This window comes from Triturus cristatus, chromosome 7 (genome assembly GCF_964204655.1).
Source record: "Triturus cristatus chromosome 7, aTriCri1.1, whole genome shotgun sequence".
Classification (NCBI taxonomy): Eukaryota; Metazoa; Chordata; class Amphibia; order Caudata; family Salamandridae; genus Triturus; species Triturus cristatus.
Genome location: NC_140590.1, coordinates 1,385,047,991 through 1,385,061,107, shown reverse-complemented (window position 1 = coordinate 1,385,061,107; position 13,117 = coordinate 1,385,047,991). Strand labels below are relative to the sequence as shown.

The 13,117-nt window shown below is 50.8% G+C and overlaps 1 protein-coding gene and 1 long non-coding RNA gene across 2 annotated transcripts in view; one reads left to right on the top strand and one right to left on the bottom strand.

Annotated features, from left to right (window-relative positions):
• LOC146812108 (uncharacterized) overlaps positions 1-13,117 on the bottom strand; it is a 148,947-nt gene that overhangs the window by 20,511 nt on the left and 115,319 nt on the right. The window lies entirely within an intron of this gene.
• TOP1 (DNA topoisomerase I) overlaps positions 1-13,117 on the top strand; it is a 210,528-nt gene that overhangs the window by 176,940 nt on the left and 20,471 nt on the right. Inside the window, exon 19 of the mRNA XM_085619113.1 lies at positions 471-565. Within this exon, the coding sequence (XP_085475239.1) occupies positions 471-565 (95 nt within the window). The remainder of the gene's footprint in view (positions 1-470; positions 566-13,117) is intronic.

Here is a 13,117-nt window from a genome sequence, read left to right as displayed (position 1 = left end):
GTGTGGCTCAATGGTTAGAGTGGCAGACCTCGATGCAGAGCACTGGTCTGGGACCAGGGTTCGATTCCCGACGCGGCAGGGTCTCGGGCTATAAATTCCTCGGACCTGATATTCTCGCATCAGTGCCTATTCTAATCATGGGTCCCACGCTGCAACTCTGGGCAATAGCTTGCTTAGACTCCACAACGGCCCGAACAGCGCTGGGATGCCTGGCTTCACCATGGGGGTGCCCAGGAGTGGATACTTCACACGGATAGCCAGGAAGGGTTCCTACAGCGGTATGAGTACATCGCGGAGATACCCCCAGGGGTGATTCGGCGCTATATAAGCCCATACACATTTACATTTACACACATTTACATTTACATTTACATTCATCCTAACTGTATACTCTTAACTGATCACTTTTCGTCATTTACTAAAACTTGATTGTCCGGTTTAAAAAAAGATTGCTCCATTGTATTTCTCAGATTGATGCCAAGAAAGAGCAGCTCACAGAAGCAAGGCGAGAGCTGAAAAGCGCCAAAGCAGATGCCAAAGCCCGAAAAGATGAGAGGACAAAAAAGTAAGTGATTTAGTTTGCATTTAATTGACCAGCTCAACAAGTTGACATTTTTCAGACGGTTTATGAACATCGATGAAGCTGTATTTTTTATTCTTGTACTGTGTATTAAAGTAATCTAGAGTGTGATCCATTCTTCAGTAACCGTGGTTTATAAAGATCATCCTCTCACTTAAGGTAGTCAACAAGGAAGTAAAGAAATCCGTTCTTATTGACGTTTCTGTGCAGGACTCCAATAGTAGTTAACCTAAACACGCTATTGATCCAAAATACCCAAGCCTATTTTGGATACCCATGAGCTTGAACATCCCTTTGCAGTTTGATGGGCTACTTCTGTAGAGAAGGTTGAGACATAGGTTGGCCATTTATGCCTGGTTTTCAGGGTACTGTCATGATAAAGTTAGGAAACACTGAAAGTTGCTTTGATGTTCCTTGGATGGATTGGCCCTACATCCTGGACCAAAATTTAGTAGCCCCTATTTAAATGGTAATTATGCAGCATTAATAAATGATTGAACTATTTTGATAAGGAAGTATTTTTGTATTCCCATATATTCCGGTATGGCTTTTCTTTTACTGCACTCTGTATGCTAGTTTGGACATGTTCGTTCTGTAGTAAATAAGTCCTATAAATTAATTCCTGACTACAGGTGCAGGATGGCCTTTAAACATCTTTTTCCTGTAGAACTGGTGGCGTAAACATTTTGTATGTTGCACAGCATAATTTAGGTACACCAAAGCTGCTTCCATTGCTGCATTGAAGATACTGCAGCACATCAGATTGATACTTGGAAGCCAACAGTCTATGCCGGTTTAGTCCTTTAATGGCTCCAGGGTGGTGGTGATGGTGGCAGAGGATGGAGTCACCAAAAACATAGCTAGTCGTCTTAATCTATCGCTGCTAAGCCACTCTAATTTCCATCTTAAGTCCCCTATGGCTAGTGGGAGGCAAAAACCGCTTTTGCATAGCAAACTGGTGTGTGGTTACCTCAGCTCGATCAGTGCTGCACGTTGTCCATTGTGGTTATAGTCCTTTGTCAAACCAGCATCCACTCCACCATTTCGGGTCACAGTGCATCTGGCTTTTTGCTCACAGCATGCTTCCATTTGTGCCGAAGAGGTTCGATCATTGCTGGCTAAAGTAGCAGTAGAGATGTTGCGAAACCTAGAAAATGCAAGATGGCGTCCTAGTTGTTGCAATTACTCCTGGTCCTAGCGAGATGAAGGATAGCAATAGTATAGATGAGGTTTGTCTCTTGTATCTTGCTGGTGCCTCATTCCTCTTGTTTTGAAGAGTTCCGCAGTGGAACCTCTGCCTTAACTGTGCTCAGCATTGAAGTGATCTCTTCCACAACATCTTGTGTCAGAACAACTTTTTCAGGACCTTCAATGGTGGATTAAGTATTCCAATCTGACCCCAACCAGGCCCGGAGGGCATTCTCTATACCCTGGCGAGCACCTAAAGGGATGACCGATGCATCATTTTTGGGCAAAGAAAGACATTTGGATAAGTGGGGATCAGGAGCCTCTGGTCTTATTTGGAGCCAAGGCATTCCACGGCCTTTCTACCTTTCTTCAAGGGCAGTCTTGTGTGCGTTTCGATGGCCGATACAATTGCCATGTGCTACTGCAACAAACGGCCATGTGGGGTCACTTGTGTTTTCCCTGGAGGCATTAAGGCTGCGGCTCTAGCTGGACCGTCGGGGAATTTCCTTGACTGTCAACCATCTTTGCAGGAATCCTGAACATCAGGGTAAATGAGCTTATCTGATGCCATCCAGATATGGTCTTTCTCTAGATGGATCATTCTCTCTGCATGAAAATGTGCTAAACTTTGGCAAAAACAGCAGTCTACCAGAGCCAAATGCCACTTCTGTCACCAGGGGTGATTTCTGAAGGTGGTCATCTTCAGGTAAGTAGATGGGCATCTGTCCCCACCATAACCATGCAATAATGCCTTTAATTTCTGATCCTTCAGGAGGACTATTTTGGAGTTCGAGGCATGTGGGCTGCTGAATTCATATCTGTGCATAGATCGCCGCCTAGTGTTGGGTCCGGATGTTTGCACGTTGTTGTCCTGGAAGAGTCTTCGAAGTATCCTGGGATAGGTGACTCCTCCCCTGGACTACAGTGCGCATGGGCATCCTCTCCATCCTCAGATTGTTTTTTTCCGCCATTGGGTTCGGATGTGCTTATCTTGACTCAAGCTAGGAAAAACTTTTTCCAGGCCAAAAGGCCTTTAGTTCGCGTCGGTACTGTTCCCGATCGGTATCGATAGTATCTTTGTTAGTTTACTAACTTCAAGAACAACTTTTTCGCATCTTACCCGACACCGACGATGGAATCGAGGACACCATTCAAGCGGTGTCCTGTATGCAATGCGAAATATCCCCATGTCGACGTCCACCCGGTGTGCAACAAATGCCTTTCACCGGATCACGACGAGTCCACATGTATGGCCTGTGCCCGATTCCGATCCAAGAAGACTCCGGAATCGACGAGCAGCGAGACTCGAAGCGCAGCAAGCGGCACCGGCCCCGACCAACATCTTCAGCGCCGAGGACGAAGATGTCGAAGACGTGGAGAACCTACCCTCCAGCCCCGCTTCCGAACACGACTCCGGATCGGAAGACATCGAAGAACGACTCTTTCACAGAGATGAGCAGACACCGAGGTAGGAGACTACGATGAGGCCTTAGGGGCCGAAGAGAGTAGCTCCGGTGACGAGCAAGGCCTACCCGTACAGACTGAGGATATCCCAGTGCACCAGTCTATGGCTCCGGTCGAGGGATCGCCTTCGGGCCTTACCCAAGACCTATCCCGCAGTTCTTCGGCCCCGCCCTCTGGCCCGGCCTCGGACATTCAGCGGCAGCCATTACTACCCAAAACGGCTGGTTTCCCTTCTTCGAAAGCTGTATTGGTTCATCAAAAACCGAAACCAAAAGTGACGCTGGTCGGATCGAAGCCCACCACACCTTCGACGCCAGCCAAACCCGTCGGCACCGACCGCACCAAACGAGACTTCGGTGCCGAGCTTGCAGCAGCCGACGTCGGCGCCGACACACGGAAAAAGACCTTTGGTGCCGCCAAACCTACTCGACTCCCGGCACCGAAACAATCGGCTCCGGCTACAAAGGTCAAACTGGCTGTTGCGTCTCACACCGCTTCGACAGCACCACCAAAGGCACAATCATCGACGGCGTCGACGGATACTACCGCTCCTCGACTCGATGACCCAGTGGCGCCGAAGAAGTCCACGCCCGCCTCTACAGAACCGGTCGGCGCCAAAGAACCGATGGCGCTCCAGTTGCGGCCAGTTGCTGCGTCCTTGCAACGCATCAAACACAAGGCAGTCCTCCAGGACACGTCAGGCTCCGAGCCGATAAAAGCTCCAACAGCCTCTCCGGCACCGGCCAACATCACTTTTGGCCTACCGCCGTCCACGGCCCCAAAACTGTTCCAAATCAGAACACGTGTCACCCACACCACGATCACGCCTGCCGAACGCTCTCCTGCAGAGACGTCACCATCACACGTCATCGACGCCGACACCGGCAGAATGATGCTCCACAAGAGGAGAATAACCTCCGAGCCAGCTTTGGACTCCTACCGGATCCCGCTTAAGAAAAAGCTGCCAGTGGCTTCGGAACCAGTTCTTTATGAACCTCTCCATTCCTCTTACCAAGATCCACACTCCTTCTCTCCCACACACTCCGACACAGACGTTTTGGAGGACTACATAGGTGACCACGTCCCCTACCCAGGAGAGATGGACCCTGAAGGCCAACAGGACCCTGACCAAGCTTGGGATGACCCTGTAGACCCGGGTGCACCTATGGATACACAGGACCCGCAACTATATGGAGCGAAAACATCTCCCACAGAGGACACTGCCGCATTCAACGCCCTCATTGAACGTGCAACTCCACTCTGACACCGTCGAGGACGACTTTCTCATGGATACTTTCGCATCCTCAGAAAGGAATATAAAAACTCTACCCATGTTGAAAGGTGTCCTCAAACCAGCAAAGGACATCTTCAAAGAACCCACCAGGGCAAGAGTAATAAACCCCAGGATCGACAAGAAATACAGGTCGGCGCCTGGGGACCCTACCTACATTAGAGGCCAGTTACCTCTGGATTCCATAGTAGTTGCGAATGCTCGCAAACGGGCACACTCGCAAACGACAGGGGATGCTCCTCCCCCGGACAAAGAGTCCAAGGTGCTAGAGACCTCCGGCAAACGGGTTGCGGCCCAAGCAGCTAACATATGGCGTATTGCCAATACTCAGGCGCTCCTCGCTCGCTACGATCGAGCACGCTACGACACATTGGAAACATTACTCCAACATCTCCCTGACCAATTCAAAGAGGGAGCAGAGATCCTCATCAGGGAGGGACAACTCCTCACAAACGCATCCATTAAGTGTGCACTGGATGCCGCAGATAAAGCTGCCAGAGCCATAAATACTAGCGTCATGTTGCGACGACACGCCTGGTTACGAATCTCCGGATTCAAACCTGAGGTACAAAATAACATCCTCAACCAGCCTGTCAACCCCGACTACTTATTCGGGCCAGAGGTTGACACCACCCTAGAGAAAATAAAAAAGGACACACACTGCAAAGTCCATGGGGGCTCTCCAAACGCAGTCCTTTCGGAGCGGCTCCTTTCGTCGCCCCGGAAATAAAGGAGCAGGTAGAGGACAGGGGTCACAGCAAACCTACAACAAGGGAAACACACAAACTTCCTACGATAAAAACACCCGGGGTGGATATCGTGGCTCAAGCACAAAGGGCAGAGGACGCGGATACGGCAACACCAGGTCCTCCCCCAAGAACAAACAGTGACGCCCTCTCCCTTCCTCCAGACCACATAACACCTGTCGGGGGAAGGCTACAAAGGTTCCTGTCCACGTGGGACTCCATCACCACGGACAGGTGGGTCAAAGATATTGTCAAACACGGTTACTGCCTAGAATTAACCTCAACTCCACCCACAATACCTCCAAAGCACCGTCCTATGTCCTCAGAGCACTTAACGCTCTTACAGCAGGAAGTGCTAAGTATGCTACTAAAAGGCGCAATAGAGGTCGTACCCGTCCACGAGCAAGGTACGGGGGTGTACTCCCTGTACTTTTTAATACCGAAAAAGGACGGGTCACTCAGACCTATACTAGACATGAGACCCCTCAACCGCTACATTCTCTCCGAGCATTTCCACATGCTCACCCTACAGCAAGTCCTCCCGCTGCTCAAGCAGAGAGACTTCCTGGCCACACTGGACCTCAAAGATGCGTATTTCCACATACCCATTCACCCCTCACACAGAAAATACCTCAGGTTCACTGTTCAGGGGCAGCACTACCAGTTCAAAGTCCTTCCCTTCGGCGTGACAACAGCACCCAGAGTTTTCACAAAGTGCCTAGCTACTGTGGCTGCACATCTACGGAGGCAGCACATACACGTCTACCCTTACCTGGACAACTGGCTTGTTCAAGCAAAGTCAGCCCAGCAATGTGCCAGCCACATGTCCCGCACCATTCACCTCCTTCACAGTCTGGGGTTCTCACTAAATTACCCAAAATCACATCTCCAACCCGCACACGTACAACAGTACCTAGGTGCGACCATAGACACTCTGGCGGCCACAGCTCAGCCAAATTTAGTGAGAATCAACGGCATGCAAATGCTGATTTCCAAGTTCAAACCACAACACTCCCTTCCCGCGCGAGTGTTCATGCAGTTGATAGGCATGATGGCCTCCTGCATTTTCATAGTCCCACACGCGAGACTACATATGCGCCCGCTTCAGGAGTGCTTAGCACGTCAATGGAATCAGGCTCACGGACAACTAAAAGACCTAGTGTTGGTGAGCGGTCGGGCATACAACTCTCTGCATTGGTGGAATCCACAAAACCTTTGCAAGGGCCGACTGTTCCAAGAGCCTGTTCCACAGATAATACTGACAGCGGACGCGTCTCTCCAGGGATGGGGTGCTCATGTACTCAACTACACAGTGCAGGGACTATGGACAACACAACAAAAGAAGATGCACATCAACCTTCTAGAACTGATGGCAATCTTCCTGGCTATGAAAGCATTCAAAGTACACTTGTGCAACAAAGTCGTGTTGATCTGGACGGACAACATGACCGCCATGTACTACATACAGAAGCAGGGAGGAACACACTCTCCACAGTTGTCTCATCTGGCTCAGAGCATGTGGAAGTGGGCCATTCAGAGGAACATGTTCCTCATGGCGGAACACCTCCCCGGCAAGGACAACCAGATGGCGGATCTGCTCAGCAGACACAGCCACCAGATGCACGAGTGGGAGTTACACCCATCAGTACTCCAACCGTACTTCCAGCAATGGGGTCATCCAGAGATAGACCTATTCGCCACAAGCAAAAACGCAAAATGCCAAAGCTTTGCCTCCAGGTTCCCACATCCACAGTCGCAGGGCAATGCGATATGGATGAACTAGTCCGGCAGATTTGCGTACGCTTTTCCCCTAGCACCGTTGATACCGCTTGTGGCTCGCAAACTCAGACAACACTCACTGACACTCGTCCTGGTTGCTCCAACGTGGGCACGCCAGCCATGGTACACCACTTTTCTCGAACTTTCCGTGGTGCCGCATCACAGGCTGCGGATCAAACCCGCGCATTTGACGTTGAACCATGGAGAGATTCAGCACCCAGATCCGCAACAGCTGAACCTGGCAATCTGGCTCCTGAAGTCCTAGAGTTTGGCTACCTAAACCTGCCACCTGACTGTATGGACATCATTAAAGAAGCTAGAAGACCCACTACCAGAGCTTGCTATGCAGCCAAATGGAAAAGGTTCGTAATCTATTGCAATAATAATGACATTAACCCGCTAGACGCATCCATCCAAAACATAATTTGTTACCTCTTACACCTATACCGATGCAATCTGGCGTACACCTCGATACGTGTCCATTTGACCGCAATATCAGCCTATCTCCAGAACAGGCAGCACCTCTCTTTATTCAGAGTGCCTGCCATCAAAGCATTCTTGGAAGGACTCAAACGAGTAATTCCTCCAAGCCACCCACCGGCTCCGATGTGGAACCTCAACTTGGTCCTCACACGCCTGATGGGTCCACCCTTTGAACCTCTACACTCATGCGAGATTCAATTCCTTACCTGGAAAGTAGCTGTTCGAGGCATATGAGCTGCAGATTGTACACTTAGCATAGATCGCCATCTGGTGTTGGGCCCGGATGTTTGCAGTTTGTTTTTCTTCTTGGACAGTCTTTGGAAGTCACGAGTTTGGTGACTCCTCCTTCGGTCCGTACTGCGCATGGGCTTCGGCTCCATCCTCAGATTGTTTTTTTCCGCCATCGGGCTCGGATGTGATACTTCGTGCTCCGGCTTCGAACTTCTACGGTTCCAGCCTCGACGGAAAATCCTCGTTTCTTAGAGTTTCTTCATCATCATCATCTTCATTTCTCGGAGCGGCACTTTCTCCATCCCGTACATCGGCACCGGCCTTCGGGCCTTCCTCGACTCCGGTCCCGGCCGATGGAAAGGACTCCGTTCAAAAAGTGCCCAAAATGTGGGTCTAAATTTCCCCACACCGACCTCCATCAGGTGTGTAATCTTTGCCTCTCTCCAGAACACGAGGCCAGAGACTGCCCCGCCTGTAAGTCTTTTCGATCGAAGAAAACCATCCGGGATCGAAAAGCTCGACGCACCATGGCGCACTCATCGTCTGCAGCTCCACCGGACATCTTCGGAGACGGCGCCGAAGCTTCGGGGCAAATACACACCCAGCAGGAGGAAGACGTCGTCCGCGCTTCCGAGGCCGACGACTCCGACGTGGAGGACATCACACCGGCGCAGCGGGTCGTGAGTACTGTGCCCCCTCCCACCCCCGCACCCAAAACCAAAGAGACTCAGGTTACTCCCTCGCCTGCCGGCCTGGGCAAAACCAAGACCAAAGCTTCTATCACCCCACCTTCGGGCCCGGTGTCGAAGCCTCCAAAGTCTCACGGCAGCTCGGGATCGAGCCAGCCGACGCCCGGTGCCGAAAAACAGCATCCGGCACCGAAGAAAGTAATATCCAGCTCGGCTCCGAAGCCACCAGTGCCGAAGCCTGGACTCTCGGTGCCGACCAAACACAAATCTGTCGGCACCGACGCTCCGGCGCCGATAACTCCTTCGACGCCGAAAAAACCGGAGGCCCCAAAAAAGCATGGCGCACACAAACCATCGAAGCCCTCGGTTCCGAAATCACCGGTGCCGACGGACGATTCGGCACCATTGGCTCTGTTTACACCAGACCCTTTACAAAAGACTCTGTCCAAAGATCCAAAGACTGGGCTATTGACTTTAATTATCAAGAAAAGACGCCTTGATACTCCGGCTCCTCGTCCACCGCCCAAACGGAAGGACTCTGCTACTTCTCCCCTCAGAGTGCCCTCCCCACTACCGCCTCCCCTACCTCCTCCACACCCTCCCCCTCCCCCTCCCAGGTCTCCGCCACCTTTACCTCATTACTCTCCGACCCCGTCCCCAGATCCGGATGACGGGGACCCGGACAATTACCCGGCGGACGCCCCAATGGATCCCACTCCACCGGGGACCCCAGACCCATGGGAGGATTACAATAACCCTGATGTACCCGATATACCTCAGGACGACCTATACCCATCCAGGCCGTCTCCTCCAGAGGACTCCTTAGGGTTCCATCATTTAGTGCAGAGAGCAGCACACTACCATGGGGTGGACATGCACACTGAACCAGTGGAAGACGACTTCTTACTGGATACATTTGACATACAGGACAAATCCACTTCTATTTTACCCATGCTTAATGGTGTCACCAAGCATGCCGCAGAGGTGTTCAAAGACCCTGTCAGGGCCAGGGTACTAAACCCTAGAATAGAGAAAAAGTACAAGGCGGCACCCACAGACCCTGCATACATTAAGGGCCCTGCTCCCTTAGATTCCCTAGTTGTCTCTACAGCTAGAAAGCGGGCTAACTCCCAGTCCTCAGGAGAAGCCCCACCGCCAGACAAGGAATCCAAACTCCTAGACGCGTCTGGCAAGCGCACCGCCTCTCAAGCTGCAAACATGTGGCGCATTGCAAACACACAAGCGCTACTTGTGCGCTATGACAGAGCACACTACGACGAACTTGAGGCTCTTATGCAGCACCTTCCCGAGAAACACAAGCGTAGGGCTCATGAGCTAATACAGGAGGGTAAACTAATTACAAACACCTCCATTAAGTGTGCCCTCGATGCAGCCGACACTGCTTCTAGAGCCATAAATACCAGTGTCCTGCTTCGTCGCCATGCCTGGCTCAGGATCTCAGGGTTTAAGCCTGAAGTCCAGGCGTCCATACTCAATCACCCCTTTGACCAACACACTCTCTTTGGGCCCAAGGTAGACGAAGCGTTGGAAAAGATGAAAAAGGACACAGACACAGCAAAGTCTATGGGGGCACTATAAACACAAGCCTCTAAACGTTCCTTTCGACGCTCCTCCTTTCGTGGCACAGGCAGAGGCTTCTCCACCGATAGCACCTCTACCTCCTACAAATCCCCTCCTCAAAATACCTTTTCAAAGGGCAACCTAAGGGGTGGTTACAGAGGCAACAACAATAAGGGCAGGGGCAAAACTAACACCACCCGTTCTGCCACCCCGCCCACACAATGACTTCCCTCCGCTCCCCCCAGACCATTCCACTCCGGTCGGGGGCAGACTACAAAACTTTATCCACGCATGGGAGTCCATAACATCGGACAAATGGGTGACCCAAATCATTCGGTCAGGGTACTGTCTCGAGCTAACATCTACCCCACCCAATATCCCACCAAGGCACCGTCCACTGTCTCAAGAACATTCCACACTGCTCAAACAGGAGGTACTCTCCCTCCTCCAAAAACACGCTATAGAGCAGGTCCCCATCAATCAGCAAAATCTAGGGGTTTACTCCCTATATTTCTTAATACCAAAGAAAGACGGGACCCTCAGGCCCATTCTGGACCTCCGGCCTCTAAATGCCTACATACATTCAGACCATTTCCATATGGTCACCCTACAACAAGTCCTCCCGCTCCTCTGTCAGGGAGACTTTCTCACAACCTTGGATCTGAAAGACGCATACTTTCACATTCCAATACACCCCTCTCACAGGAAATACCTCAGGTTCGTGGTGGACGGGCAACATTACCAATTCACGGTTCTCCCCTTCGGGGTCACCACCGCACCACGGGTGTTTACCAAATGCCTAGCGGTAGTAGCAGCACACCTCAGACGTCAACACATTCACGTCTTCCCTTACTTAGACGACTGGCTGATAAAAGCTGCGTCCTACCACCAATGCGTGCAGCATACAAACAGCACCATCCAACTGCTCCACCAGCTAGGCTTCACGGTGAACTACCAAAAGTCCCACCTCATACCATCTCACACAAAGCAATATCTCGGGGCCACTATAGACACCTCCAAAGGTATTGCCTATCCAAACTCAGCCAGAATCACAAGCATTCAAGCCTTACGCAAAACATTCCTTCCCCAACACTCTCTTCCAGCAAGAGTGTTCATGAAGCTCATAGGAATGATGGCGTCTTGCATCTTTATAGTGCCCCATGCAAGACTCCACATGCGTCCACTTCAAGAGTGCCTAGCACAACAGTGGAACCAGGCCCAGGGTCAGCTGACGGATCTGGTGTTGGTGGACGACCGCACACATCACTCTCTGCAGTGGTGGAACACCACAAACCTTTCCAAAGGGCGGCCGTTCCTGGACCCGGTTCCTCAGGTGATTCTAACAGCGGACGCATCGCTCTCCGGCTGGGGAGCGCACCTCCTACACCTCACAATGCAAGGTCTATGGACGCCACAGCAAAAATCGCTCCACATCAACCATCTGGAGCTCTTGGCGATCTTTCTAGCCCTAAAATCTTTCCAAAAACAGATTTCGGGCAAAGCAGTCCTCATTCGCACAGACAACATGACTGCAATGTATTATATCCAAAAAACAGGGGGGGACACACTCTCCCCAGCTCTCCCGCTTAGCCCAGAGCATATGGAGATGGGCAATTCCCCAAAACATCTTTCTCCTGGCACAGCACGTTCCAGGAGTACAAAACACCATAGCAGATCTGCTCAGCAGACAAACGCAACAACTACACGAATGGGAACTGCATCCACAAGTTCTTCAGCCATTCTTCCAACAGTGGGGGCATCCTCAGATAGACCTCTTCGCCACCCACGAAAACACAAAATGCCCAAGCTTCGCCGCCAGATACCCACACCCATTGTCCAAGGGCAATGCGATATGGATGAACTGGTCAGGCAGATTTGCATACGCCTTTCCACCTCTCCCACTAATTCCATTAGTGGTAAGGAAGCTACAACAACACTCCCTCACACTCATTCTAGTAGCTCCGACGTGGGTCAGGCAGCCGTGGTACACCACGCTACTACAACTGTCAGTGGTACCACATCAAAAACTGCACCTATCCCCATGCCTCCTAACCCAGAACCATGGAGAAATCAGGCACCCGGACCCAGCTCAGCTCAACCTGGCGATCTGGCTCCTGAAATCTTAGAATTCGGATACCTTAACCTTCCCCCTGATTGCATGAACATCATCATGGAAGCCAGACGTCCTACCACTAGAGCATGCTATGCCGCAAAGTGGAAAAGATTTGTAATTTACTGCCGTAACAATACAATCAACCCTTTAGATGCATCCATACAGCACATCATATGCTATCTGCTCCATCTTCACAGGTGTAACCTGGCATATTCATCCATACGCTTACACCTAGCAGCGATCGCTGCTTATCTACAAAACAGACAGCATTTATCACTCTTCAGAGTGCCCGCTATTAAAGCCTTCATGGAAGGCCTTAAACGAGTAATTCCTCCCAGGGCACCACCTTCCCCTGTATGGAATCTAAATTTAGTTCTTACACGACTAATGAGTCCGCCCTTCGAACCAATGCATAAATGCGAGCTACAGTTTCTCACCTGGAAAACAGCTTTTCTCGTAGCTATCACTTCCCTTAGAAGGGTTGGTGAAATACAAGCGTTCACTATACAGGAACCCTTCATACAAATACATCACAGCAAGGTCATACTTCGCACAAATCCGAAGTTCCTGCCCAAGGTCATTTCCCCCTTCCATCTCAATCAATCGGTGGAATTACCTGTCTTCTTCTCGCAACCTCAATCTGTTGCAGAAAGGGCCTTACACACACTCGATGTAAAAAGGGCCTTGCAATACTACATACAAAGAACGCAACCCTTCAGGAAGACTAAACAATTGTTCGTCTCCTTCTCTCCACCACATAAAGGCAACCCCATTTCTAAATCAGGGATAGCTAGGTGGATTGTAAAATGCATACAGATTTGCTATCAAAAGGCAAAAAGAACATTATCTGTTCCGCCTAAAGCCCATTCTACAAGAAAGTTAGGGGCTTCTATGGCCTTTCTAGGGAATATACCCTTAGATGACATCTGCAAAGCAGCCACATGGTCTACACCGCACACCTTCACAAAACAT